Genomic DNA, 23,684 nt, shown 5'->3' with positions numbered 1-23,684 from the left:
GATTTTCAGGGTGGGCCTACGCCCCCAAGTAATACCCAATATAAAACTGCCACGTCTGATTTTACATAAGGTACATAAAGATTTTTACTGTAGTCCCAGTGTGAACAGTAAGTTCACCCAATCGAGAAAGCTTTTTTTTAACATTAGTATAGACACAACGATTTACAAAGTCACCGTAGGCGCCTCATCGTCGACGGGAACGTCTCTTTCACTGAATGCGCATCGCCGGAAATCCTGAAATGAATTCAGGAATAAATGCGAGCATCAGAATTTGAACCCTCGTGGGCTGGGGATACCACAGTCCCTCTAACCATCCAACCACAAGTTGGTTCGCCAATCGACAAAGCTTGTCACTAAGAAAAAGAATGGACGGGCAAAAAAAATGTCCATATTTGAATGCATACAGTAGAAGACCTTTAAAAAGGCCAAAAAGGCATAAAATGAATAGTAGAAAATTTACTATTATTGTACACGTGACTATATTACATCCATTTACAGAAAAAGGCGCGTCCCCATGGAGACCTGACTGAGGTGGTGTGCCAGCCATGAAAACCTCTCCATACGCGACTGAATCCCACAGCTATCTTCCTCCTTAGAGTCTGACTCCAAGACAGGGAAGAGCGAGTCCGAATCGATCATCCCAGCGAGTTGATTCACAGAACGGCAGAACTGTGGGCGAGGCTTACCTGAGCGCTTCCGACAATGAGGCGTCAGCTGAGCCGGCTGGTGCAAACCAACTCGTCGGCTTCCGGCTTTGCTCCATTGGCTTTCGACGAGGCGCTTGCTAAGTCGGCTGGTGCAAAGCCAGAAGAACTGCGGGAGCATCATGCCCCGTAGGCCCTGTAGTGGATGCTCCCACGTGTCGGCAAGTCGACGTTGTTCAACGAGGCATCGGGATGCCATGCCGAGCCATCAATGGCGAACTTGAGTTCGTCGAAACGAATGTTGTCGGCCGAAACTGGTGAAGAAACCATCTGCACCATGTTGTCGATAGACACTTGCCCCAAGGTATATCGATCAGTATGAGTGTAGAGACAATTGTATCTATCTATCAGTATAGATGGAAGTATGCTCAAAGGATTATACATGTTCGGACCCTCTGCGGTGGAGGTAATACCCTACTCATGTGTGGTGTTCTTGATCAGCGTATGTTACAATGTAAGAGCGTTGAACCCAAAACCCAAAACCCAGTGCCCTACTCCCGACTTGTATAGAGTGCCCTAGGACGGGTGCCGTAATGGGCTGGTATGAATGCTATTGATGGTTGCATGCATGACCAATTGAACGTGCCTATTACTGCCTGCCACCACTGGCCGCAGGACCATCAGCACATGGGCAAGGAAGGGGAACGTCGTCGCGCCGCCACGGCCCAGATCCATGCACCCAGGGACTCCTAAACAACCGCCATAGCTCCACCGCCATGCCCGATGCAAGCGCCCCGCCCTGACCAAGGCACCGCATTCGGCGTTGTAGTGCGCCCAGCCGAGAAGGAAGATTGAGTCCCCGCCGCTGTCTACGTCTTGCCGGCGGTGACTAGGGGTGGGTGGGGGAGAGGTGGAAGAGGCAGCCCTAGCTTTCACCCTCCGCTCGTGGGAATAAGACTTTTTTTAAACAAAAACAAAAGAAAAACGCCGGGTGGGCCCCGGGGTTCACCTTTTTTTTAGGGTACAGGGTTCACCTGGTTGACTGACTGGACTTCCTTCCAAGAAGAAGAAAAAAGCTTTGGACACATTTCACGCTCCATTAGCCTCTTCACTCTTGCAGCTGATCAATGGAGCTACCGACGCCGAGAACAACGGCAGCCGTGCCATGGTTGCTGCTTCTCTGCCTAGCCGCCACTACCGGCATGCCGCAAGCCCTTGCGCAGCCGCCTACCTCAGGTATGTTGAATACTTATTATGCCTGGGCTACCAAGTGGGTAGAAGCAAGCTGCAAGCTTAACTGATTGCATGCATGGTTTGTACGTACTACATTCAGGTTTCATAAGCATAGACTGCGGTCTCTCAGGAGAGAAACAGGCTATGTGGACGATATCAGCGCTCTATCACACAGCACGGATGCTGGCTTCATTGACGCCTACGCCGGCTCAAACCACAACATCTCCATTCAGTACATGACCTCATCGCGAGCCAACAACTGGTGGTACAACCTGCGCAGCTTCCCCAGCGGCGCGCGCAACTGCTACACACTTGGTTCACTCGTGGTCGGGCTCAAGTATCTCATTCGCGCCAAGTTCTTCTACGGCGGCTACGATGGCCTCAACAGGCTACCCATCTTCGACCTTTACATAGTGTTGTAATTCAGAAAATTTAACTGATTGATTAAATTGTTGAAACAGGTACCCTGATGATCCGTATGACAGGTTGTGGTTCCCTTTTCGTGACGCAACAGCTGACTGGGCTGAGATATCAACGGGGATGAAGGTGGAAAGTGATGACGGCCAATTCCAGCCGCCCCAAGCAGTGATGCAGACGGCCATCACGCCCAAGAACATGTCCAAGAACATACTCCCTCCGTTCCTAAATATAAGTCTTTTTAGACATTTCAAATGAAATGCAACATATGGATGTATGTAGACATATTTTAGAGTGTAGATTCCCTCATTTTGCTCCGTATATAGTCACTTGATGGAATCTCTAGAAAGACTTATATTTGGGAACGGAGGGAGTAGATTTTACCTTGGACCTCCAGAGTTCCCCTAGTGACCGGTCCCTGGGGTACATCCATATCTTGTACTTCTCCGAACTGCAACAACTCCCCAGCAGCAATGCATTACGGGAGTACAACATCTATCGGAATGGCATCTTGTCCTACAAAGCCTACACTCCGCCATACCTTGCCGGGAGATGGTTGTTCTCAACCAAGCCCTTTCAAGCCAGCCAGTACATGCTCTCCCTCAACGCCACCACTAACTCGACGCTGCCACCCATCATCAACGCCATCGAGCTATTCTCCGTCATCCCAACCACCACCATGAGCACCGACTCAAAGGATGGTGCGACCATACACACATACATGATCTATCTAGCCCGCTGGTCATTATCGTTTATGCATGTTATGTTACTGAAAAAACCTACAGAAAATGTTATGTTTCTGAAAATTATCTTTGGTTTTCTAGTATCTGCCATCACGGCGATCAAGGAGATGTACCAGGTGCAGAAGAATTGGATGGGTGACCCGTGCGTTCCCGATACTCTGGTCTGGGATGGCTTGACCTGCAGCTACGCCGTTTCTAAACCCCCAATTATCTCAAACGTGTAAGTAATTCATACACCTGCTCTACTCGATCAGTTATGCTGTGCGGTAAAACTGATCAACCACTTTGCTCTTAATATGTAGAAACGTCTCCTTCAGTGGTCTGAATGGTACTATATTACCTTATTTTGCAAATCTCAAGGATGTCCGATACTTGTATGTTCCGTGCCATGTATATTATTCTACCCTCCCTTGTAGTATTCTTTTTGGCAAAAGTGGTAAAAGAAAATATCCGTTCCATATGCGTTGCAGGGATATGTCAAACAATAACTTGATAGGTTCAATTCCAGATACCCTTTCACGATTACCATCATTAGTGTTTTTGTAAGTTTCACCACTATTGTGATCAAGTTGATTTTAATGTTTCCAATCGTTTTTTCTCCACTCATGTAAATAGTATTTTATTTTCTATAGAGATCTCTCGAACAACAAGCTCAATGGGTCAATTCCTTCTGGACTTCTCAAAAAAAAAAATCAAGATGGCTCCTTGGATCTAAGGTCATTTGCTTCTTCTTTTCTTCTACTTCTTTGGATTACATCAAACCTGGTTGTCAATAAGTTTGATTAAGTAACTTTAATTCATCTCCTTTTAGGCATGGCAACAATCCCGACCTCTGTTCTAATGGCAACTCATGTCAGCCTGCTGAAGGGGACAACAAGCGAGGCGACAACAAACTAGCCACCCACATAGTTGTTTCTGTAGTTGTGATTGTGGTGTTAGTATTAGTGGCAATACTCTGCTTTTGGTTGCAAAGAAGAAGAAAGCAAGGTGAGTCTTTTGAACGAGCAGAAACATTCTCTGGTCCACTTCCCATCTGCGCAAAACACGATATTGATGTTTCTTGCGGTATTCATTGCCTACATAGGATCAATCAAAAAGTCTGTAGAGTTGACAAATGATGGAGATGGAAATATCTCACTTGAACTTGAGAACCGTCAGTTCACGTACATGGAACTGGAGATGATAACGAATAACTTCCAGCGACTGCTTGGGCGAGGAGGGTTTGGGTATGTCTTCCACGGCTGCCTGGAAAATGGCACTGAGGTGGCAGTAAAGTTGAGGTCTCATTCTTCAAATCAAGGTGTCAAACAGTTCCTCGCAGAGGTAGTACTTCTTGTTGCTAGACATAAATTTGCACCAGAAATTTCACTAAGTGGTGATCACTTGTCCAGGCTCAAGTTTTAACACGGATTCATCACAAGAATCTGGTGCCTATGATTGGTTTCTGCAAGGATCGGGAGCACCTGGCACTTGTCTACGAGTACATGCCTAAAGGAACCCTACAAGAACAGGTTGCAGGTATGCAAGTCTTAAATTTTTTTAAGAGGAACAAATTTTAAATTTGACAGCATAGCTCTAGAACTTTATCAGTATCCGCAATAAGATATGTGCGCTATAGCTTGAGCACATCCAAGTCCAAAATGATGAAGTGTTACTTCTGTTATTATTTTTATATGACCATTTGAAGTACCCACTAGTCTCAAATTTATAACATATATATATATATATATTGCAGGACAAGACAACAACGGACGAGGTTTACCCTGGAGGCAAAGACTCCGAGTCGCACTTGAATCAGCGCAAGGTACACCGCTAAAAACTGCAGTCACCTACTGCTGAACATGTTGTGCTTGAAGAATCGTGAGCATTGGTTGGAACGGTTATGTGCAGGGCTGGAGTACCTACACAAGGGGTGCAGCCCACCTATAATTCACAGGGATGTGAAAACTGCCACCATCTTGTTAAACGAGAGGCTGGAGGCCAAGATTGCCGATTTTGGCTTGTCCAAGGCTTTCAACAACGATGACACCCATGTATCCACGAACACATTTGTCGGGACACCCGGATATGTAGATCCAGAGTACGTTGGTCTCTTCCGCTCTCCTCCAAAAAAAACATATGCGCATCAAGTATTTCTAGTAAATGTGCATGTCTGCAGGTATCAAAGAACAATGCAGCCATCCACCAAGAGCGACGTGTACAGTTTTGGTGTCGTCCTGCTAGAGCTAGTCACTGGGAAGCCAGCCATCCTGCGCAACCCCGAGCCTATCACCATCATCAACTGGGTGCGACAGCAGCCTGCGCGGGGCGACATTGAGGGTGTGGTGGACGCACATATGCAAGGTGATCATGACATCAATGCCATTTGGAAGACTACGGAAACTGCGCTCAAGTGCACTGAGCAAGCACCCGTGCAGCGGCCCTCCATGATGGATGTCATGATGCAGCTACAGGAGTGCCTCGATCTCGAGGAGGGCTGCACAGGAGGTGACAATGGATTCTACACCGTTAGTGGCATTGTTGGCATGAACCCAGACATGGGTTACAACGCCACCACTAACCAGTCCGTTGATGTGAGCCAGAACAATGCTACTTTGAGATAAAGCATAGTTATACTAGAGGGCAACCAATGGATAACGATCCTGCATCTACACGATGAAGACATCTTTGCCAATCCATTCCAATAGCCGCCATGAATTCTCTTCTTTCATGATCAGATCTCTACGAGATTTTTAACATTTCTTTTTCGTACCTAGGTTAGTAATGTTCTTGCCAAATGAAGTGCATGCTTCAATATTTTCTAAGTAAGTTCCTTCCAGTTTGTGAATCTTTCTGAATTGTCTCCTGGATGTCCATACTTCAGATCAGCACTACTCGACATATGACAGATAATGTGTTGGAATGAATGAAACGAAACAAAAAGAGAGGGGGTGTGTACTGAAGGTGAGTTTATGATCTTTTAGTGAGCCATGTGATCAGAAATCCGCAGAAAAGAAGTAGTATTTCACTCACACAAAGTGCAATATTCCGATTCAGAGTTTCCAATCAAAGTCCAGGAATCTTCTGTCTCTAACTTCCCTCAAAATGGTTGTGACTACCAGTACCAGGTACCAGGTCCCAATCAACAAGGTTGCATCATCGCTCAGCAATCTTCTATTATCAAGAAAATACAGTACCATCATTCCACAATTCAGCACTCTGAATGTACTGCAAGGTTAGAAATTACAAGCGAGACATTACCAATTTGAGATCAGTCGCACTTAGCAGGTTACTCTTCAGATCTGAATACATGTATCAAATCCCACCTATATTCAAGGAGGCCCTCGCTCAAGAGCTAATCGAAAAAGTCACCAGAAGCTAGGCGCACCTGCATCAGGCAGCTGCCGCGACCGCCGGAGAAGAAACAGTACGCGCGGCCGGAGCCGGCGAGCCGAGACTCCTCCCCGGAGTGAAGCATCCAGAGAATGCTGCGCCGCGGCGGACGGGTTGCTGTGGTGATGGCGGAAGCGCAAGGGACCTCACGTCGCCATCGGGCAAACGCGCGGGATTGGCCGGCGGCGGCCGAGAGACATGCCCACCAGTTTCTCCTGGCGTGAAGCTACTGCTACTCCATTATTATGTGTGGGACCCACCAAGATACAATAATCTTTGCTCTCACTAATGAAAGTTGTTATTTCTGGGTCTGTGTACTTTTCATATATTTAAAATGGACATTTTTTAAAACAAATTTAAAATGGACCTAATAAAATGTCTTTGATCGGACTACGCACACCGTACACTTTTCATATGGCTTTTTTAACACAATACAAAGACAAACGCTCATGCATACGCATATACTCACATCTATATGAACACATGCATGCACAATCTATCTATATGAGCAGTTTTAATAGACTGAGTTGGCATATTATCTTGAAATTAACGAAGTCACCATAGACATCTTCGTAGTCGACTGAACGAACATCGTCGAAAAAATAAAATAAATTCAATAAAATGTGAGTATTATAAATCTAAGAGTTAAACTCTGATGGGTTGATTTCATCATAAAGTTCCTAACTATGAGAGGCTGGCTCAGTTCACCCCTCCCATGTGTGGTTGCGGGCTCAGTTCGTCCCTTCCATATGGTTGCAATACAGGGTTTGTGTGGTGCCAACATTGTACGCGGCAACACATGGGGCTTTACATACCCCTTCCCAAAACCAAAACTTTTTTTTTTTGTTGATATAAACTTTGTTCCTCTTCATACCATCCTCTTCACGGAGTAAATTTTGATATTTACTTGACCATCACGTATATATCAACAACATATGGTACGCAACCCCGAATGAACAGAGTAAACAGTAGTAGTTGCATATTTTGTGTATCATATCAAGCATTCGAATTAGTACACGTTTGCTTCTCCATGAAGATGTTTTCTTTCTATTAGGGGACTCCATAACGATGTTCGAACCCACAGGAATCCTGACCGCGGTTGTAGAAGAGGCGGAGGTTGTGGTATATGGGTGCCATCGCAGCCGTTAGATCTCGATCCAACGTCTTGAGATAAAAGCTCGGGTAATAAACAGGACTAGTTAGATTATACTCCGTAATTCAGAAAGGGGGAGCACCAAAACCTCCGGCGACAGGGGCGGCGGCGGCGGCGATGGAGAGCATCCCGGCGGCCTCCGCCATGGACTGGAGCGTCGACCTCGACAAGGGCCTCCGCTCCCGCCACCTCGGTAACCCTCTCGACCACCGGCTCTCTTCATCTCCGTACCACCCCCTAGCGCCTCACCCCCACTCCCCTCCCTCCAGGCACGCGCCTCATGGCCCTCGAGGCCGCCGCCCCGCGCATCCGCGACCTCGCCGCGAGCCCCGCCGTCCCCGCGGCGGTGGCCTCCGCGTTCGGCGTCCTGCCCGCCGAGCCCCGCGTCTTCGCTGAGACCATGCTCCTCCGCCTCGCCACCGAGTTCAGGGCCGCCGCCGACGACTCCGTCCGGGCCCGCATCGTCCGCGCCCTCCTCCCGGCCCAGGCCGCCGCGTGGCCCTGCGCGGAGCCTGACCAGATACTCCGGAAGGTCGCGGCGGCGCACGGCGCGGCCGGGACCCCGCGGGCCAGGGAGCTCGCCTTGAGGATGTTCGGCTGCCTCGCCGGCCTCGCCAAGGACAGCGTCCACGTCCGCTCCCTCGTCCTCTCCGGCCTCCGCTCCTCCAATGCTGCCGAGGTCAGTGCCAGCACTAATCACCATGACTGCTTCATACTACTCCTAGGATCAGGCTACTGATCTTGCAATGCACATGTTTGTTAGTAGTAAGTGATTTGTTCAGGGTTCCTGTGCTTCTCCTTTGGCAGGTCAAAGCGGCATTGTTTGCGGCTGGTTGCTTTTGTAAGCTTTCACAGGACTTCTCATACATCACCCTTCAAGTGCTGGCTGGATTAGCCATCTCACCGACATCAGAAGCCCAAGTTATTATGGCAGCAATTAAGACTTTCTCGAAGCTTGATTGTAAGTTGGCTGTTGTCCGTAGAGTTCACGAGGTTGGAAAGCAGATGGTTCTAGGCAACCTGGAAGATGTATTCAAAGCGGAAATTCTCTTCGCACTCTCCAGACTGGCGTCCAAGTCAATTGTTTTGTTTGGTGATCAGGTAATGTAACCCACAAGTTGCCAAGTTATGTATTTGTCTAAATTTCTTAAATTTATCTCTGCAAGTATGTTTTTCTGAATCCTGATATGTCATTAAGTTCATTCTTCCGTTAGCATATCTTAGTATTTAGCTGTTTATTTAAGTTAAATATACTTTCTCCTTCAGTTTACATTTGCTACCTTCAAAATATTGCTACCAGGAATGTATATTCCTTAATAACTTTTAGCTTTCCTATGATTCACTGGTTTCTGCTTTTCGGCTTTCGGAACTAAATAAAAACACTACACAAATGAGGTTCAAAACATCTTATGATTCCCTTCTGAGTTTTGTGCTGCTGCAATCTTAATTTGCAAGGCATGCTTTTATCAATCCTCTATCTGGGGAGCTGGGGGCTAGTGACGAGGCATAAATAGCAAGTTATCATCATTCTCCAATTGTCGATTGATTTGGAACTAAATTTATTTCCTTGGTTAAATCTGCTATTGCAGGTGGCACTTCTGCTATCATTTCTGGGACATGAATCTTCTCTTCCTATGAGGATTATGGTTTTGAAAAGTTTATGTTTTATGTTTCACAGAAATACTTTCTATCTTCCTGGTGCCAGTACTGTTTTTGGCGCATTATTACAACTAGTTGATGATGAGGATTTCCCACTTGATTGTAAGCGCTATGCATTCCGAATTCTGCAAAAGGTGAACACTAGCTAATGGACTTTGCTCATTCTGATTTAGACCTATCTTTATTTTTATCTGATTGGAAAGGGTACTTTTCAGATTCTCTGTGTTAAAGATCCAAGCATCCGCCATATCAATCCTTCTGAGTTATCTAAGCTTGCTCTGGCCGCTAAAAGATTTTTGCATTGTTCTTCCTGGGAGATGCAATATAATGCTCTTGAAATTCTTTTGGATATCTTCTTTTGCTTTCTCAAGGAAACAAAGCCACATCAGACTATAGGCACTCTCGAGAGTCCATCATTCTCGTACACTGGATACCCAGGAATTTCGAACAACATGCTGTCAACTCATGAAGAAACTAGTGAGGATGAAAAATCTCTGAATAAGATTTTAACAGCAATAGTGGATAATATAATATCTCTGGCCAATGAACTAGCGAACTGTAGAAGCAAGGTACTAGTGTCCTGTGAATTACAGAAATACAGGGCACTGTTTAGCCTTATGCTAAAGCTTGTTTCAGGCTACCCTTCTGCTGCTTCTGCTGCTCTTGATAAAGTAAGATGCCTGATGAAAGAACTTGCTCGAATAAATGCCAGTCATTACTCTGGAGTAGCAGCAGTTAACTGTGTCAAATCATCTGTTGCCCCGGAGCAGTTTAGAGCTTCATATGATACTGTTGAACCAGCGGCTGGAAGTATCGATGCTTCTTGCATGGAAACTGACACTGACAAGGCAAAGTTAGCTTCCACTGAATTTTGCAGCAAGAATAATTCATCTGTAGTGCATGATCTAATTATTTGCACGCTCAAGTTTGCAAATGCTTGCCATGATATGTGTCATAAAACATCTGGCTCTTCCTGCAGTCTTCACCATAGTATCAAGGGTCTAACTGAATGTGTGCAGCAGAACGCCTCTCAGTATTGCAGCACATATGAATTCTTCCATCTTATAATGTGCGCGCACATCTCATGGAGTACTTGTAAAATCAGAGATGGTAATAAAGGATCGGGTGATTCAAATGAGCACCCTAAGATATTCTTTACTCCCGCTTGGATAGCACATGAACTGTGTGCCCTTCGGATGGCTAAAGTGCTTACAAGAAAACAGAGCTACTGGGAAGCCTATAGGTCTGCTATGTACTGCTGCCATGAAGGTCTCTGGTTCACAGCGTCATTTGTCTTTAGAAAAGTTTCAGCTGCTTTTGAGTCGGGCACCTTTGGATTTTGGTTCAAATCATTGCTTCTTTTTGCCGCTGGAGAACTTGAGATGAAGCTATTGCTTTTTCCTTCAGCAATCAGTAAGTTGGTTGGTGAGCTAAATACAGAGGTAGATCTTCATGAGGACCTCTACAGTGTCGAAACAGATGTTGAAAGTACTCTTGCTGGATCTCTAGAGTTGCATGGCTGCCAAGAAAAAATCACTGGTATTTGTGAGAGAATATGCTTAGCAAATGATGTCCTCTCATCTAATGCCTCCTCAGACCGCGAATTCTTCTTCCAGAGGTGGTTCATTAGCCTGAGAGCGTCTTTTCTTAAGATCTTAACTGATGTTCTTGGCATTCTTAATGCACATTCTTCTGCTCCCAAAGACATATCGCATCATGAATCTTCAAGTGTAGCCATAGAGAACAACCAAGTCCTCCTAGCTTTGACTAATTGTTCTTTAAGACTGAGTGACCTAGCAAAGAGTTATGATCTGCTTGCTGCATCCCATGGGGACATGGATCATGAAAGCTTTACTACTGTAGCCAGGCTTGCTTTCATGTGCTCACTTTTGTCATTTTGTACTGCGTTTTCTGTAGACGTCTCAAATGTACCTGGCAGTTCAGACCCTTGCACGCTTCCAGAGAGATTTTCTCACGAATCAATCCTACAAGATTTGCATCAAAGAGTAGATAGGAATGATAGCCAAGTTGTCTCGCAACTGCGGCAATTCATTTCCGTTTCTTCTTATGAGCTGGACTCCGTACACTTCAGCACAAGAATGAATATGTCAGGTATTCTGGAAAAGGATTCTTATTCGCTCTTCAAGTTTGCTGTGGCATCTTTGTTTCGTGCACGCGCGGATGCCAAAGGAGTGACAACTGGAGTGGACGCTCTGCATCATTTGCACAGAGGGATGCAACTTCTGTCTAGCATTTTGCGGAGGTTGATGGAACTGCCTTTCATGCTTCCCAGACACTTCTTCAGCGTAAGGTATTATATACATATAATGCTGTACCCTTGAAGTGCTTTGAGCGAGAGTGAGACCATCTTATTCTTGAGTGGAATTAATTATACTGTGCTGGATGAACTAACAAGAAGTCAGGTTCAGATAAGAACATTAAGCTAGCAATTGTGATCATATATTTTGGTAGCATGTAAAACCTTCTCTATGGGGCACCCGTATTTGTATTTTCAGCAAAATGCATTACATGACATCGTACATTTATGCAGGCCTTGCCTTGGCGCCGAGCTCTTCATGTTCGATTCCAACCCCGCAAACAAGAACAGAATATCAGTACCGCGCGGCTTCCAGCTCTCCCTGACTCTCTGCTTGCAGTGGAAGCGCGTGCTGGAGCGAACCCCCATCCGCATCGCGAAACTGTACTGCATTCTAGCCACAAGCCCATCGTCGCCCCTACACATCGCGGGAACGAGGAGCAAGCAGTTCGAGATGCGCAGGACCACCTCCGAGATGGCCGTGCTGCACGCCAAGCTGCTGCAGCACATAAAGAGCGGCGGCCTGAGGAAGGCCAGCCACAAGGAGAACTCCCACACCGAGCTGGTGACAGCGTTCGCGTGTTTCAAACCAGCTGGCTCTGGCCAGGGGTTCTCAGACTGCCTGCTGGACGTCTCCTCGTTTCCTCGCGGCGAGTACCAGATAGCATGGCAGGCGTGCTGCGTGGACGAGAACGGGCGCTGCTTCAGCTTGCTGCCGTTGAATGACGGCGCCGTCTTCTCCGTCCAGTAGCCCTGACTGACGGCCCCTCAGGCTCGGCTGAAGTTCAAGAGTATTGGCTATAGAAGCTATGTGTGTGGTCTGTGATGTAGAGCATGTCCATTGTTGCTGGTTAATCCTTGGCGATATATGCTTTACAGAGGCTCCTAACTGTTATCTTGTGGTCACTTAACATCATCAGGCCATGTGCAACTTGGATGTGACGAATTCAGGCTTATAGTTTAGTTCGGGGCAGCCATGTGATGTACACAAGATACTACTCCCTCCGTCCTAAAATACTTGTCGGAGGAATGGATGTATCTAGATGCAATAGATGATGCTAACTGCTTTAACTGAGATCTCTATATGTGACCATATATGAATGATGAATCCATACAACTTGGATATGATGAATTCCGGCTTTAGTTCCGTCCCTCTGATCTGATGCGTCTGTCTTTGTGTTCGCTCAGTTGAATTCAAATCATGTCGAGCGCTCCCGTTCGAATCCGAAACCGGGCACGCAAATGACGCTTTCAGCAATGCTGGATTATGAATTCAGGCTTGCCGTGGCGCTCCTCTGCTGACTGCTGTGTCCCGTTTCAGTAGGTACTCCTAATAATTCAGACTTGCCGCTCGGGAGTCTCTGCTTGGTTCAAAATTTCGAAACCACGGACGCACGCACGCACACGGCAGTTTTACTGCTCGCTCGCTCCTCGACCTCGCCGCCGGCCATGGCGCTGCTCTGCTTCCTCCTCGACCTCCGCAACATCCCGCCGCCCATCCTCGACCTCCTCAAGCAGGTACCCGCTCCGGCCCCTCCCTCCCCCTTCCCTCCGGTCCATCAGGCTCCGAGCCCTAACGGCCGCCGCGCCCGCGCGCGCAGTGCCTGCTCCACCTCGCCAACCACTACGCCGCCGCCCCCTCGCCGCCCGCGGCCTCCGCCTCCGCCGCCCCGCTCCCGGACCGCCTCGCCCTCTGCTACGTCCACCGCGCCGCGGCCGCCCCCTCCGGTTCCTCCTCCCGCTCCCCGCCCGAGGTCCGTATCTCCCTCCCTCCCTCCCTCCCTCCCCTCTGCCTGCTGCATTTCTATGAGGCGTTCGATCCTGCTGGTCATTTCGTTGCTGCCTGCATGATTGCTTAGCTTCCAATCGAACATCTCGCCATTAACTCATCCAATTGCATCCTGAATTTCTGACACGCGAGCTCTGCTGCTCTAGCGCCGCTCGTCTTTCGAACGCCAGTTCACCCACTTCTGGTTGCCGGTGTGTGGTGTCTGCAAAAACTGGCGAATTAACCACACATATAGGTTAACTGAATCATGCATTTGGTGTCAGATTGCTATTGCCATGATCCTCTGATGCCTGAAAAGGCGAATTGCCTAACAACCTGCACTGACTATTCACTCACACCTGGAAAAGGCGAACGCTGATGCTGTCACACTGTTACACCACTGATTGGTCTCCATCCCAGATGATGCATTCCTTTTGTGCGCTTGTTCTAATCTTCTCAGTTGTATTAATACATCAACTTCCATCAGCTCAAGATTGCGTATAGGCCCGGGGAGAAATTCAGCCTTCGAGATTTCCACCATGCTGTCGAAAACTTGCCTCTGGATGGCTTCCTTCCCGAGCAACATGGGTCTGTGCCAACTGGAGGTATGGCTCGGATGATCTTTATGTTCGGTATATGCTTGTTTCGTCCCGTAGAAAAAATGAACTGAGCAGGATAAACACAGTCAATTTGCCTGTTCTTAATACAGGGAATTATATTGAGATAGGAAATTTATCTGACTGCATTTCTTGTCTGCAGACGTGTCACTACAAAATCTGTTTAGCAACAGGGCCATCTATTCTTGGGCCACTGATGACATCTCCAAGAAAGTGATTGCAATATGTTTTTCTGCCCAAAACACGGAACCTCTCCGAAGATCACTTATGGTACGGGTGCCGATTTCTCGATTTCTTTCGAAAGGGATTGAGTATTGCTTCGTGCAAAAATTGTTTCTCATGATAATGGCATTCCTCTAATTATCATCTCTATTTTCATCAGGAAGCATCAGAACAGTGTATTACAGTGGAGTTTGTAATGTTGGAGACAGAAACTGCTGCGTTCATGTATGATGATGTTTCTGAAAACTCCAGCAGTTTTATACACAGAATCAGTGACCTTGAAAATTGCGTTGTTCGAAGATACAGTCCTGGTAAGGAGGCTTCATGAGTGTAGGGATCATCTATTGCTCTCGTTATTTTCATTTATCTTTAGACAAGACAGTCATCTTTCTTGGCCATGTTGATACACATAATATGATCATGTAGCTTAAACTGTGATATTTAAACTTTTCTATATTCTGATATTTGATTGACATCCCAGAGTTAGTACTCCCATATAATGAGTTGCTTACACTGAATAAGTTAACTTTTCACACTTCTTCCATCTAACACTAAGACCCCTAAAAGCGTAGATGTTCGGAATGCAGAGACCCAAGTTTTGCATGGGCTAGTCAAGAGGTGGTTAGAAGAGCTGAAGGATGACAAGGAAGAGATGATGCAAGCTGTATTGGTGTTCAGAGTTCCCATAATTAAATCTGTTAATCAAGTAACCTGCAGCATATATCCATCAGCAAATCAGATCATTGATGGTTTTCCATATTGTCAGGTAATATAATTATTTACGCACGCCACCTTTGACTACGAATATTCAGTTCTAGGCATACAACAGCATACAACAGAATGTATGTGGTGCTTTCTTTTGACTGTTTCATTTCATCCTGTGCATGCAAATTTGATGTTTATGTCTGTTGTTTTCAGCTTTTCGTTTGACAAGATAATAGTCATGTTATAATGCTTCGTTTCGTCTATTCGCTAGTCTCTTCAAGGGTTCTGCTAATGCCGAACGCACTGAACAGATATGCAGGTGCCATGGTCGCCCCATAGATGACGTTACCACACATAAGGCAAAATGGTTGTGCCCAACAACAAGCCGCCAACTTGCAGCTTCTGATGTTACTGATAGTGCCGTGAAGATTGGTGATCAGACTGTATTGTTTCTTCCCACTTCAGAAGGTGGGTCAAACATGCGACGAGCCTCTACATCCATTTCTTTTGATGTGATTGAGCGCACTGACTTAGCCTCGCTAAATGAAGGTACCCACTACTCTTGACTACTGAGGCATTATACTCTAGTATATCGAGACTTCATCTTTACTCTGTTAAGTTTTGTGATAATGTGTGTTGGCAGGAGTCATAATGGGGAAATCTCATGTTGTGGTTCCCAGCTCAAATGATGAAGTTGCTCTAACTGATGAGAGCCTGGATCAGAACACCCAGAGTACGTATTTCCATATTGTCTGTGCTGTGCATTTTTCCCAGACCATCTTTAATTTATATTGCAATATACGTCAGATGTGCAGTTTCCTGGATGCTCCCAAATTCTGAGTATTGTGTATGTCGTGCAGTTTTCTATGGTCTATGTGAAACTCTTTTCAAGCTCGATCAGGGACTTGTGTGCTCCTCGGCGTGCAACACTGAAACAATGAAAATTGGAACTCTTGCCTGTTATTATCTCCTTCAGCCATCTGAAAAGGGACCAATGCTTCTGAGGGTATAGTCAGTGTCCCCTGTTTTATCGCAATGTAACTTAAGGGTTTGTGCCTTGTCATTGCTTGGCTTTGATGGTAGGAACATGTTTACGCTGTAGAGGCTCGCTGGATCTGAAGAGATACTGCCTCTCCCGGATGTGAGCCGACCTCGCAACTATACTGTTAGCAAGGACACCAAGAATTCAATTGAAACCTCTTTATCAAAGGTATGGTTTCGGACCGCTCCATGTCTCTGTAGTTGCATGGTGTGGTTGCCTACTACATGCCTGCTAACAACTTGGAAGTGTTTCAGATTGCTGTGAAGGAATACAACCCTCTACACCATGAAAGAGGTTTCCACTCGAAGCTGAATTCTCTGGTGAAGGATAGCCTGCAATTCGGGTACCTCCTCCTCAGTAATTACTTCAGAAGTTCAAATTTCATAATGCTTCTCCTGATACTCCAACCTATGCTTTCAGAGACTACTATTTTGAGTTCTTCTTTGGGTTTTGCTACCTGGCTGGCTACTAAGAGACAATATATATGAGAAGTTTTGATTATTTCAACCTCATTTGGCAGGTCAATTACCCCAGCCTATGCTGTGAATGATGCCATCCATCTTGACTCATTCAGCGAGCCACAAATACCAGCATTGCAGGGTCCCAGGGGAAACATGTTCATGAGCCAAAGGGAGAAGGCCAGAGACGCCGACCGGATCTACGCGTTCAGCGAGCCACAGACGACAGCATCGCCTTTCCGAGTTCCGAAAGACAGGCTCCCGAGCCAGCCCAAGGAGAGGAAGCTCCCGAGCCAGCAGCCCAAGGAGAAGGTGTCGCCCAGCATCTCCGAGGAGTGGGAGAAGCTCATCATCATCGACGACAACGACGACTTCTGCACCCCGGTCTCCTCTTCCAGGGCCCAATTCCCCAGGCCTCCGGTATCCATGCTTCCCTCTCCGGTGAAGCCACTGGACGAGAAGACCTCAAGGATCCTGGAGCGGCTGGAGGCCCCCAAGGCCAAGAAGCAGAGGGCCAGCAAGGCAGCCGGCGCCGGCGCTGCGATGGCGTCCGGCCGCAGTGGTGTCAGTAGCACACAGGGGAAGAAGCCGTTGCTGCCGTTTGAGCCCAGCGTTAGCCAGCCACTGAAACCTACCTTCAACAGGGTACGGCGAAAGCCTGTTCCTTAGCTCCAGTTGACTCTGCTGTGCAGATTAATTAAGAACCTTCTACTTCACTAGTTACTTCATGAGCACATCTAGTGCAAAGATCTCAACACATTTTTGTTCTCAAGTGTAAATATGAAGCTCGACAATGTGTTATATCACAAAACTACCGAGATCAAACAACATTCAGATAATACATAGACCAGCAGCTCCTAGAGAGTAGACACTGAACGTTGCTCGCTAAACTCAGACATGTCTATTTATAGTTCATGAGTGTGCATCTTCTAGTGCAACCCTGGAATGGTACTCTCAACATGTCTTGTTCTCAATTGTAAATACGAAGCTCAGCGATAAGTTGAGAAAGGATATACCACGAACCACTGACATCAACATTCAGATAACATACAGACAAACAGCTTGTACCGAGTACCGACATTGAACAATTCATGTTGCTTGCTAAACTCAGACATGTTGAGATCTAAGGTAGAAATCAGCTGGGGTACAAATGGCCCTCGACAACGATGGCAAGAACGGGGGTTTAGACCTCCAGGACCCTACTCTCCCTAAGTACTTGCCCACAAGAAAGTCGTTGCGCTTACGGTTACAGGAGGCTCTTGGGTCACTCCACGCTGCAAGAAATGCGCTACCTAATGGCTGATGATGAGAAGAACAGCGGTGTTTCTAGACCGATGGTTTCAGCGAGGTGTCCGGACCTCCAATGGCAGCATCGGTGAAGTCGCGCTGGTGCTGGTCCCGCTCCTCAGCTGCTCGGACGCCGCTGACTTGAGCTCAAGCTGCTGCAGCTGATGGACGACGTGAGACATCCTTGGGCGCACCGAGGGGACATGCTGGGTGCAGGCGTAGACGAGGTCCACGACCTTCTGGATCACTCCTATCTCCGGCAAGTCGTTGATGAGCGGATCCAGCAGCTCCAGATGCCGGTGTGATTGGACCAGAGGCGTCGCCCACTCGAATATAGTCTGCCATCCAGCAGATTCAACGGACTGTGCTGGCCTACGGCCACTGATGATTTCTAGAAGCAGCACGCCGAAGCTGTAGACGTCGCTCTTTGTTGTCAGCTCGTTCCTGTATATGAACTCTGGGGCAAGGTAACCGTATGTTGCCGCCTTGACGGTCCTCTCGTGCATTACTTCCCACGGCACAAACTTGGACAGCCCAACCCCCATCAGATGGGAACCAAATTCCTCGTCCAGAAGGACGTTGCTTGCACGGATATCACGGTGGACTACCTGGGGCTTCACCTTGTCATGCAAAAATCTGGAATCAAAAGACTACCGGTAAGTATGCGATCATTAATGGTACTAATATGGTTAAAGATAGCCAAATGTCTCGAATTAATGTTTCAGTGTCCAGAGCTGACTTATGCAATTATATATCGCAATTTTCCCAATTAATAAATATGTCAGAGAAACCTACAACAGTAAAACGGTGAATCCAGAGCTGACTTATGCAATTATATATCGCAATTTATAACCTAACATAAACATAAGCATGTCCAGCATTTTCCCAAGAATTAAACATCTGTGGACTACAAGTTCCGCTTAACAAGCAACCATAATTGGGTAAACACAGCAAACAGGCATCAATATAATGAAAGAAGAAACTGAATGGATTAAAATAATTGCAGCTTAGACCACAGGTGCTTTATCAGCTATTACTTTCCAAATAGTTAAGTAAAAAAATAACATTTCTCGGAGTGGAACAGACAAGAGTTAGGATGACTTACGCAATCCCCTGTGCAAGGGTTGTGGCAACTCTCATTCTCGTTGCCCAATCAAGGCTCCGCCCTCCTCTGGGAATATGATGCAGCCACACATCCAACGGCCCATTGGCGACAAACTCATAGACAATAAAGCGGTCGCCATGATCATAACAACATCCTTTTACAGCCACTAAATTAGGATGATAGAGCTTTGCAACTCTACTGATCTCGGAGTAGAAATCCTTTTTCCTTTGTAGGCTGGATCTCTTCAATCTCTTAATTGCTAATTTGGATCCATCTGGCAAGGTTCCACTGTAGGTACCACCTGTCTTGGCATTTCCGGGCAGCCGGTTTCCCTCACTGAAGTTCTTGGTTATCGATCTAAGTTCTTCACTGTTGAACACTTTCCATAGCGGTGGCACTAATGCGGTAGCTGAAGCGCCGGAAGCTTCACGCGATCTTTTCCTTTTCTTGCTTCGCTTGTAGACGAGCAGCCAAACCACAACAGCTAGAGTGGTCGAGAGAATCAAGCCGCTTACGACGATGAGGACTATGAAATACTCCTTGTGGCAGTGATCATGGTAGCACCTATCTTCTGGCATAAATCAGTGGGTGTCAGACTGTTAGTGCAACTAAATTTTCATGTAACGGAACAAAAGTACTCCAGTGTTACCAAAAAAAAAAGACTCACCGTGATTCATCATGCAAATCAGCCCATGTGACTCGGCACACTTCTTTCCAGTAAGTGCAGTGTGCTTACTGGTCACCAAAGTGCACATATCGTCGCCGGTGGCTAGACTGCAGCGAGCGCCGGTGCAATTGGGATGCAACGGCTCGCCGGGAAAGGCGGTCTCATTCCAAGAAGACGAATTGTCAGACCATTTCCATCCAACAAGACCGCTGGTGTTGCGGCGACGCCCTCCAACCCAGCACCCGGAGGAGGCAGCTCCACAGAGAGACCTTGCGAAATTTAGCTCCTGAACCGATGATAATGCAGCCAGATGACTGCTGAAGTTGCGGCAGAGAGCTTCGGATCCGTCCCAGGAAAGTGAGCTTGAGATGTGCATGAAGCACTTTAGCCGGTCAGGACTGATTTGCCAACCGTCGGGACATGACGCTGCAGAAAACAGAAAGTATTGATATTAATAACCTTATGGGAAATATGATTGGATTGGCAACGGAGTCTATCTAGAGCCTCTTAAAACAGTTATACATGTGGATGCATGCAAGTCTGAAATCCTATTACTACCAAATCTCTCTTTTTTGCAAGGTCTGGCCAACTCATCTGCCCAAAATGGGTTGTGGCTGGCTTGCCAACCAGAAAGAGTGGAGCCATTTCAGGTACTACATATGATCGGTTTCTGACAGGAGCATAATCTAGAGCGCAGGTTTTGTGCCAGATGTAGCAATAGAGTAAACCATTAGGGAATAATATATTTTATGGATCTATCCAGTGAGGCTTGATAGTTGTCGACGGCCACGCCCACACCAGCACCAGTATATATATCAGAGAGGGGGGACGAGGTGCCGCAGATTTGTTGTTTTTGTGCCGGCCTTGGTGGAGCAAAATCACATGTTTTGGCGAAGCCGGGAGACAAATTTAGTTGTCTATCTTCTGATTTGTGTGCGCCCTTGGCAAAGAAAAGATGGCATATGACAAATTTACTGCTCTTTCAGATGGGCGCTAGATTATGATAAATCTACTGCTCTTTCAGATGGCATTGACCACCGGAGTATCAATCGGACCTTGCAGACGAGATTGAGGAAAATATTTTGACTTCGAACTGGTCACGCGCGAGGTTCTCGCAAGGAGCAAGCAAGGCAGGAACACACTGCTGGGGAAGAAGGCATGGATCTGTCTATAGAGGAGTGAAGGGGGGAAAAGAGAAGACGGTGGCAAGTAGTACTCACGGGTGTGAGCCAGCGCGGGCGCGGGCGCGGCGGCGGAGAGGAGCAGCGCGGCGAGGGCGATGACGAGGTCGAGGGGCGTGACCATGGCCGCCCCCTCCCTCCTTGCTTCTTGCTCCGGTGGTCGGTCTCCCCTCCTCCGAGGGGCGGCGTTTCTTTCTGCTCTGCTCTCCTCTGTTCTCACTGGGATGGATGGGAAAGGAGAGGAGGGAGAAGGGAACGGGTGGGCCCACCGTCTTGACTGCTCGCCATTAATTCCACTGCCCACCTCACCTGGCCCTGCCTGCCTGCCTCCAGTTGCTGTTGCTATACCCTTTTTACTCCACAGTTTTTTTTTGAGATAATTTTTTTCACCGGCTCGGAAGCACACGCTCCCGCGCATCAAAAAAAAATTTCTAGATGTCAAAAGTCTGAAAAAAAATTAGATGTGTTATTAATGGCCATATTTTTTTTAACATAGTACTTACACTCATCACTCTAAACACATGCGTGCACACTCTAACTCTGCGAGCGCCTCCAAGAGATTGAGATTGAGCCGCCCTATCATACCGAGGTTGATAAACCCATCATATGCGGCTCGTAGTCGAGTCAACGGAATGTCTCTTTTCATCTAAATGTTGCTCGCAAACTTTTAGGTAAAGACCTACGCATTTTGACCTGTTAAAAAAAACAAGTCAAACACGAAATGGTACACCTAATTTTGTTTGTTTCACCGACGAAGCACTGCTATTCCGTTACACATAAAAAAATTCAAGCACAAACATGCTTGTTACACTAACATAAAAATCTACACAACTAAAGAACATGAAATCTAAAAAAACAGATTTTTTTTAAAAACTTACTATTTATTTAGAATTTATTGTTCATCCAGGAGCATATGCTCCCCAGATCCGAAATAGCCTCCAGAATATCACATTGTATTGATACTGCAAAATCATCCAATCACTATGAGCTATGCCATGCTTGTATGAAATTTAAATTTCAAATATCCATTAATGGTATATATTTACCTTTTTAATCTTGTGGAAAATAAATGGATTGTCACATTACGAGATGACTGATATGACAAAGGTGGGCATTATCAATAAAAGGGGTATCATGTTATCAAAGGATTTGGGTCTTAGCTACTTGCTAAACTACCATGGCAATCTATACCAAAGATAGCATTTTATGCATATAAAATAATTCTGTAAAATATAATCTAGGTATAGGGTTCGACATGATCAAAGCGGATGCTTGTCTGGCTCAGTAAGGTCTTCAAACTTCTCTGATCCCTCTTTGAAAGTTTTGTTTCGGATTGCGTTCTAGTAGTCGAAAGTAAAATCAATAGCAAATAAACCACACAATAAAAACATGAAACATAAAGTGCTCAGAAAACCGTGAAACCACTTCTGTTAAATAGGTATGGTCTAGAGAAGAATATTGGAAAAAAAAATCTGAGTTTACAGACATGGAGAATATTTTATGAATTATTAAAGATGGATTTAATATGAAGAATACGGGTTTTATCACGCACAACCCAGGAAAGCTCTCTAGAAAAATGATATAACTACTCTATTAAATAGGCCATGAATTTAGAAGCATATGGGAATTTGAATAATCAAATTTAGATTTCAAATGAATATTCTATGGATTTATGAATTCTCTAGATAAAGATAAAAGGAAAAAGAAATTAAACCGTACTAGGCTGAAATGATCAGATTTGAAACAAAGAAGCGCACTGGGCGCAACGTAACAAACCGACGCCTACTGGGCTCGGCCCAACAGCTCAACCGCGCGTCTGGCAAGGTGACGTCAAAGGCAGGTTGCGGAAGTACACCTTTGCTGCACGGAGATGGTCCCAAGAGAAATCATCTCCACTCAGATGGAGGGCCCGGTCGTCTGTGCTTATAGTTGGGACCGGAGGAGGTCGTGGGCCCGTCAAGGGAGGGAGGCGGCGTCGGTGACTGACTGCCGGCGCTTTTGGCCACCGTTTTGAACGCTCGGCGTACCGGCGTGATCAGTGGAGCGAGCCGCGACGACTAATCTTATCGACGCGTGTAGTGAAGGAAATATGCCCTAGAGGCAATAATAAAGTTGTTATTTTATATTTCCTTATATCATGATAAATGTTTATTATTCATGCTAGAATTGTATTAACCGGAAACTTGATACATGTGTGGATACATAGACAAAACATCGTGTCCCTAATAAGCCTCTACTAAACTAGCTCGTTAATCAAGGATGATTAAGTTACCTAACCATAGACATGTGTTGTCATTTTATGAACGGGATCACATCATTAGGAGAATGATGTGATGGACAAGACCCATCCGTTAGCATAGCATATTGATCGTTCAGTTTTATTGCTATTGTCTTCTTCATGTCAAATACATATTCCTTCGACTATGAGATTATGCAACTCCCGGATACTTGAGGAATGCCTTGTGTGCTATCAAACATCACAATGTAACTGGGTGATTATAAAGATGCTCTACAGGTATCTCCGGAGGTGTTTGTTTGGTTGGCATAGATCGAGATTAGGATTTGTCACTCAGAGTATCGGAGAGGTATCTCTGGGCCCTCTCGGTAATGGACATCAAAATAAACCTTGCAAGCAACGTGACTAATGAGTTAGTTGTGGGATGATGTATTACGGAATGAGTAAAGAGACTTTTCGGTAACGAGATTGAACTAGGTATGAAGATACCGACGATCGAATCTCGGGCAAGTAACATACCGATGACAAAGGGAATAACGTATGTTGTCATAACGGTTCGACCGATAAAGATCTTCATAGAATATGTGGGAGCCAATATGAGCATCCAGGTTCCGCTATTGGTTATTGATCGGAGAGGTGTCTCGGTCATGTCTACATAGTTTTCGAATCCGTAGGGTCCGCACGCTTAACGTTGGATGACGATTTCTATTATGAGTTATGTGTTTTGGTGACCGAAGATTGTTCGGAGTCCCGGATGAGATCACGGACATGATAAGGAGTCTCGAAATGGTCGAGAGGTAAAGATTGATATATTGGACGATAGTATTCAGACACCGAAAGTGTTTCAGAATGTATCGG

The 23,684-nt window shown here is 46.2% G+C and overlaps 3 protein-coding genes and 1 pseudogene across 4 annotated transcripts; 3 read left to right on the top strand and 1 right to left on the bottom strand.

Annotated features, from left to right (window-relative positions):
- Positions 1–1,771: 1,771 nt before the first annotated feature.
- On the top strand, positions 1,772–5,696 carry LOC119271889 (annotated as a pseudogene).
- A 1,953-nt stretch (positions 5,697–7,649) lies between these two features.
- On the top strand, positions 7,650–12,685 carry LOC119267003. Its single transcript, XM_037548294.1, has 6 exons — positions 7,650–7,755; positions 7,832–8,241; positions 8,370–8,663; positions 9,152–9,355; positions 9,437–11,532; positions 11,773–12,685. The coding sequence occupies exons 1-6, from the start codon at positions 7,680–7,682 to the stop codon at positions 12,287–12,289; spliced, it is 3,597 nt and encodes a 1,198-aa protein (XP_037404191.1). The 5' UTR covers positions 7,650–7,679; the 3' UTR covers positions 12,290–12,685.
- A 455-nt stretch (positions 12,686–13,140) lies between these two features.
- LOC119267001 lies at positions 13,141–17,240 on the top strand. The gene is made up of 11 exons (XM_037548291.1): positions 13,141–13,292; positions 13,794–13,911; positions 14,066–14,193; positions 14,306–14,456; positions 14,718–14,911; positions 15,162–15,399; positions 15,494–15,583; positions 15,711–15,856; positions 15,953–16,060; positions 16,147–16,235; positions 16,413–17,240. The coding sequence occupies exons 3-11, from the start codon at positions 14,191–14,193 to the stop codon at positions 17,017–17,019; spliced, it is 1,626 nt and encodes a 541-aa protein (XP_037404188.1). The 5' UTR covers positions 13,141–13,292; positions 13,794–13,911; positions 14,066–14,190; the 3' UTR covers positions 17,020–17,240.
- Positions 17,241–17,363: 123 nt separating this feature from the next.
- On the bottom strand, positions 17,364–20,850 carry LOC119267002 (C-type lectin receptor-like tyrosine-protein kinase At1g52310). Of its 2 annotated transcripts, none has more exons than XM_037548293.1 (4): positions 20,630–20,850; positions 19,410–19,835; positions 18,743–19,310; positions 17,364–18,273 (listed from the first exon to the last, which is right to left on the bottom strand). In XM_037548293.1, exons 1-4 carry the CDS (start codon positions 20,712–20,714, stop codon positions 17,691–17,693), a joined length of 1,662 nt encoding a protein of 553 aa, XP_037404190.1. In that variant the 5' UTR covers positions 20,715–20,850; the 3' UTR covers positions 17,364–17,690. The 2 variants fall into 2 exon arrangements, with proteins under 2 accessions (XP_037404190.1, XP_037404189.1); XM_037548292.1 differs by having other exon boundaries at positions 18,743–19,313; positions 20,630–20,849.
- Positions 20,851–23,684: the final 2,834 nt, after the last annotated feature.

Source organism: Triticum dicoccoides, chromosome 3A (genome assembly GCF_002162155.2).
Source record: "Triticum dicoccoides isolate Atlit2015 ecotype Zavitan chromosome 3A, WEW_v2.0, whole genome shotgun sequence".
NCBI lineage: Eukaryota > Viridiplantae > Streptophyta > Magnoliopsida > Poales > Poaceae > Triticum > Triticum dicoccoides.
Note: the sequence above shows the minus strand (reverse complement) of the source record. Positions and strands in the feature narration are given on the sequence as shown.

What these genes read in the sequence shown, in the direction of transcription:
- LOC119267003 (XM_037548294.1), top strand. Translation starts at nt 7,680, where the DNA reads ATGGAGAGCATCCCGGCGGCCTCCGCCATGGACTGGAGCGTCGACCTC. An exon ending in GCTCCTCCAATGCTGCCGAG is followed by an intron (nt 8,242 to 8,369) that starts GTCAGTGCCAGC and finishes CTCCTTTGGCAG; the next exon opens with GTCAAAGCGGCATTGTTTGC. An exon ending in TTGTTTTGTTTGGTGATCAG is followed by an intron (nt 8,664 to 9,151) that starts GTAATGTAACCC and finishes CTGCTATTGCAG; the next exon opens with GTGGCACTTCTGCTATCATT.
- LOC119267001 (XM_037548291.1), top strand. An exon ending in ATGGTTTTCCATATTGTCAG is followed by an intron (nt 14,912 to 15,161) that starts GTAATATAATTA and finishes CGCACTGAACAG; the next exon opens with ATATGCAGGTGCCATGGTCG. An exon ending in AGGGACCAATGCTTCTGAGG is followed by an intron (nt 15,857 to 15,952) that starts GTATAGTCAGTG and finishes TTTACGCTGTAG; the next exon opens with AGGCTCGCTGGATCTGAAGA.
- LOC119267002 (XM_037548292.1), bottom strand. Translation starts at nt 20,714, where the DNA reads ATGGTCACGCCCCTCGACCTCGTCATCGCCCTCGCCGCGCTGCTCCTC. An exon ending in GCCCGCGCTGGCTCACACCC is followed by an intron (nt 19,836 to 20,629) that starts GTGAGTACTACT and finishes TGTTTTCTGCAG; the next exon opens with CGTCATGTCCCGACGGTTGG. An exon ending in GATTTGCATGATGAATCACG is followed by an intron (nt 19,314 to 19,409) that starts GTGAGTCTTTTT and finishes GATTTATGCCAG; the next exon opens with AAGATAGGTGCTACCATGAT.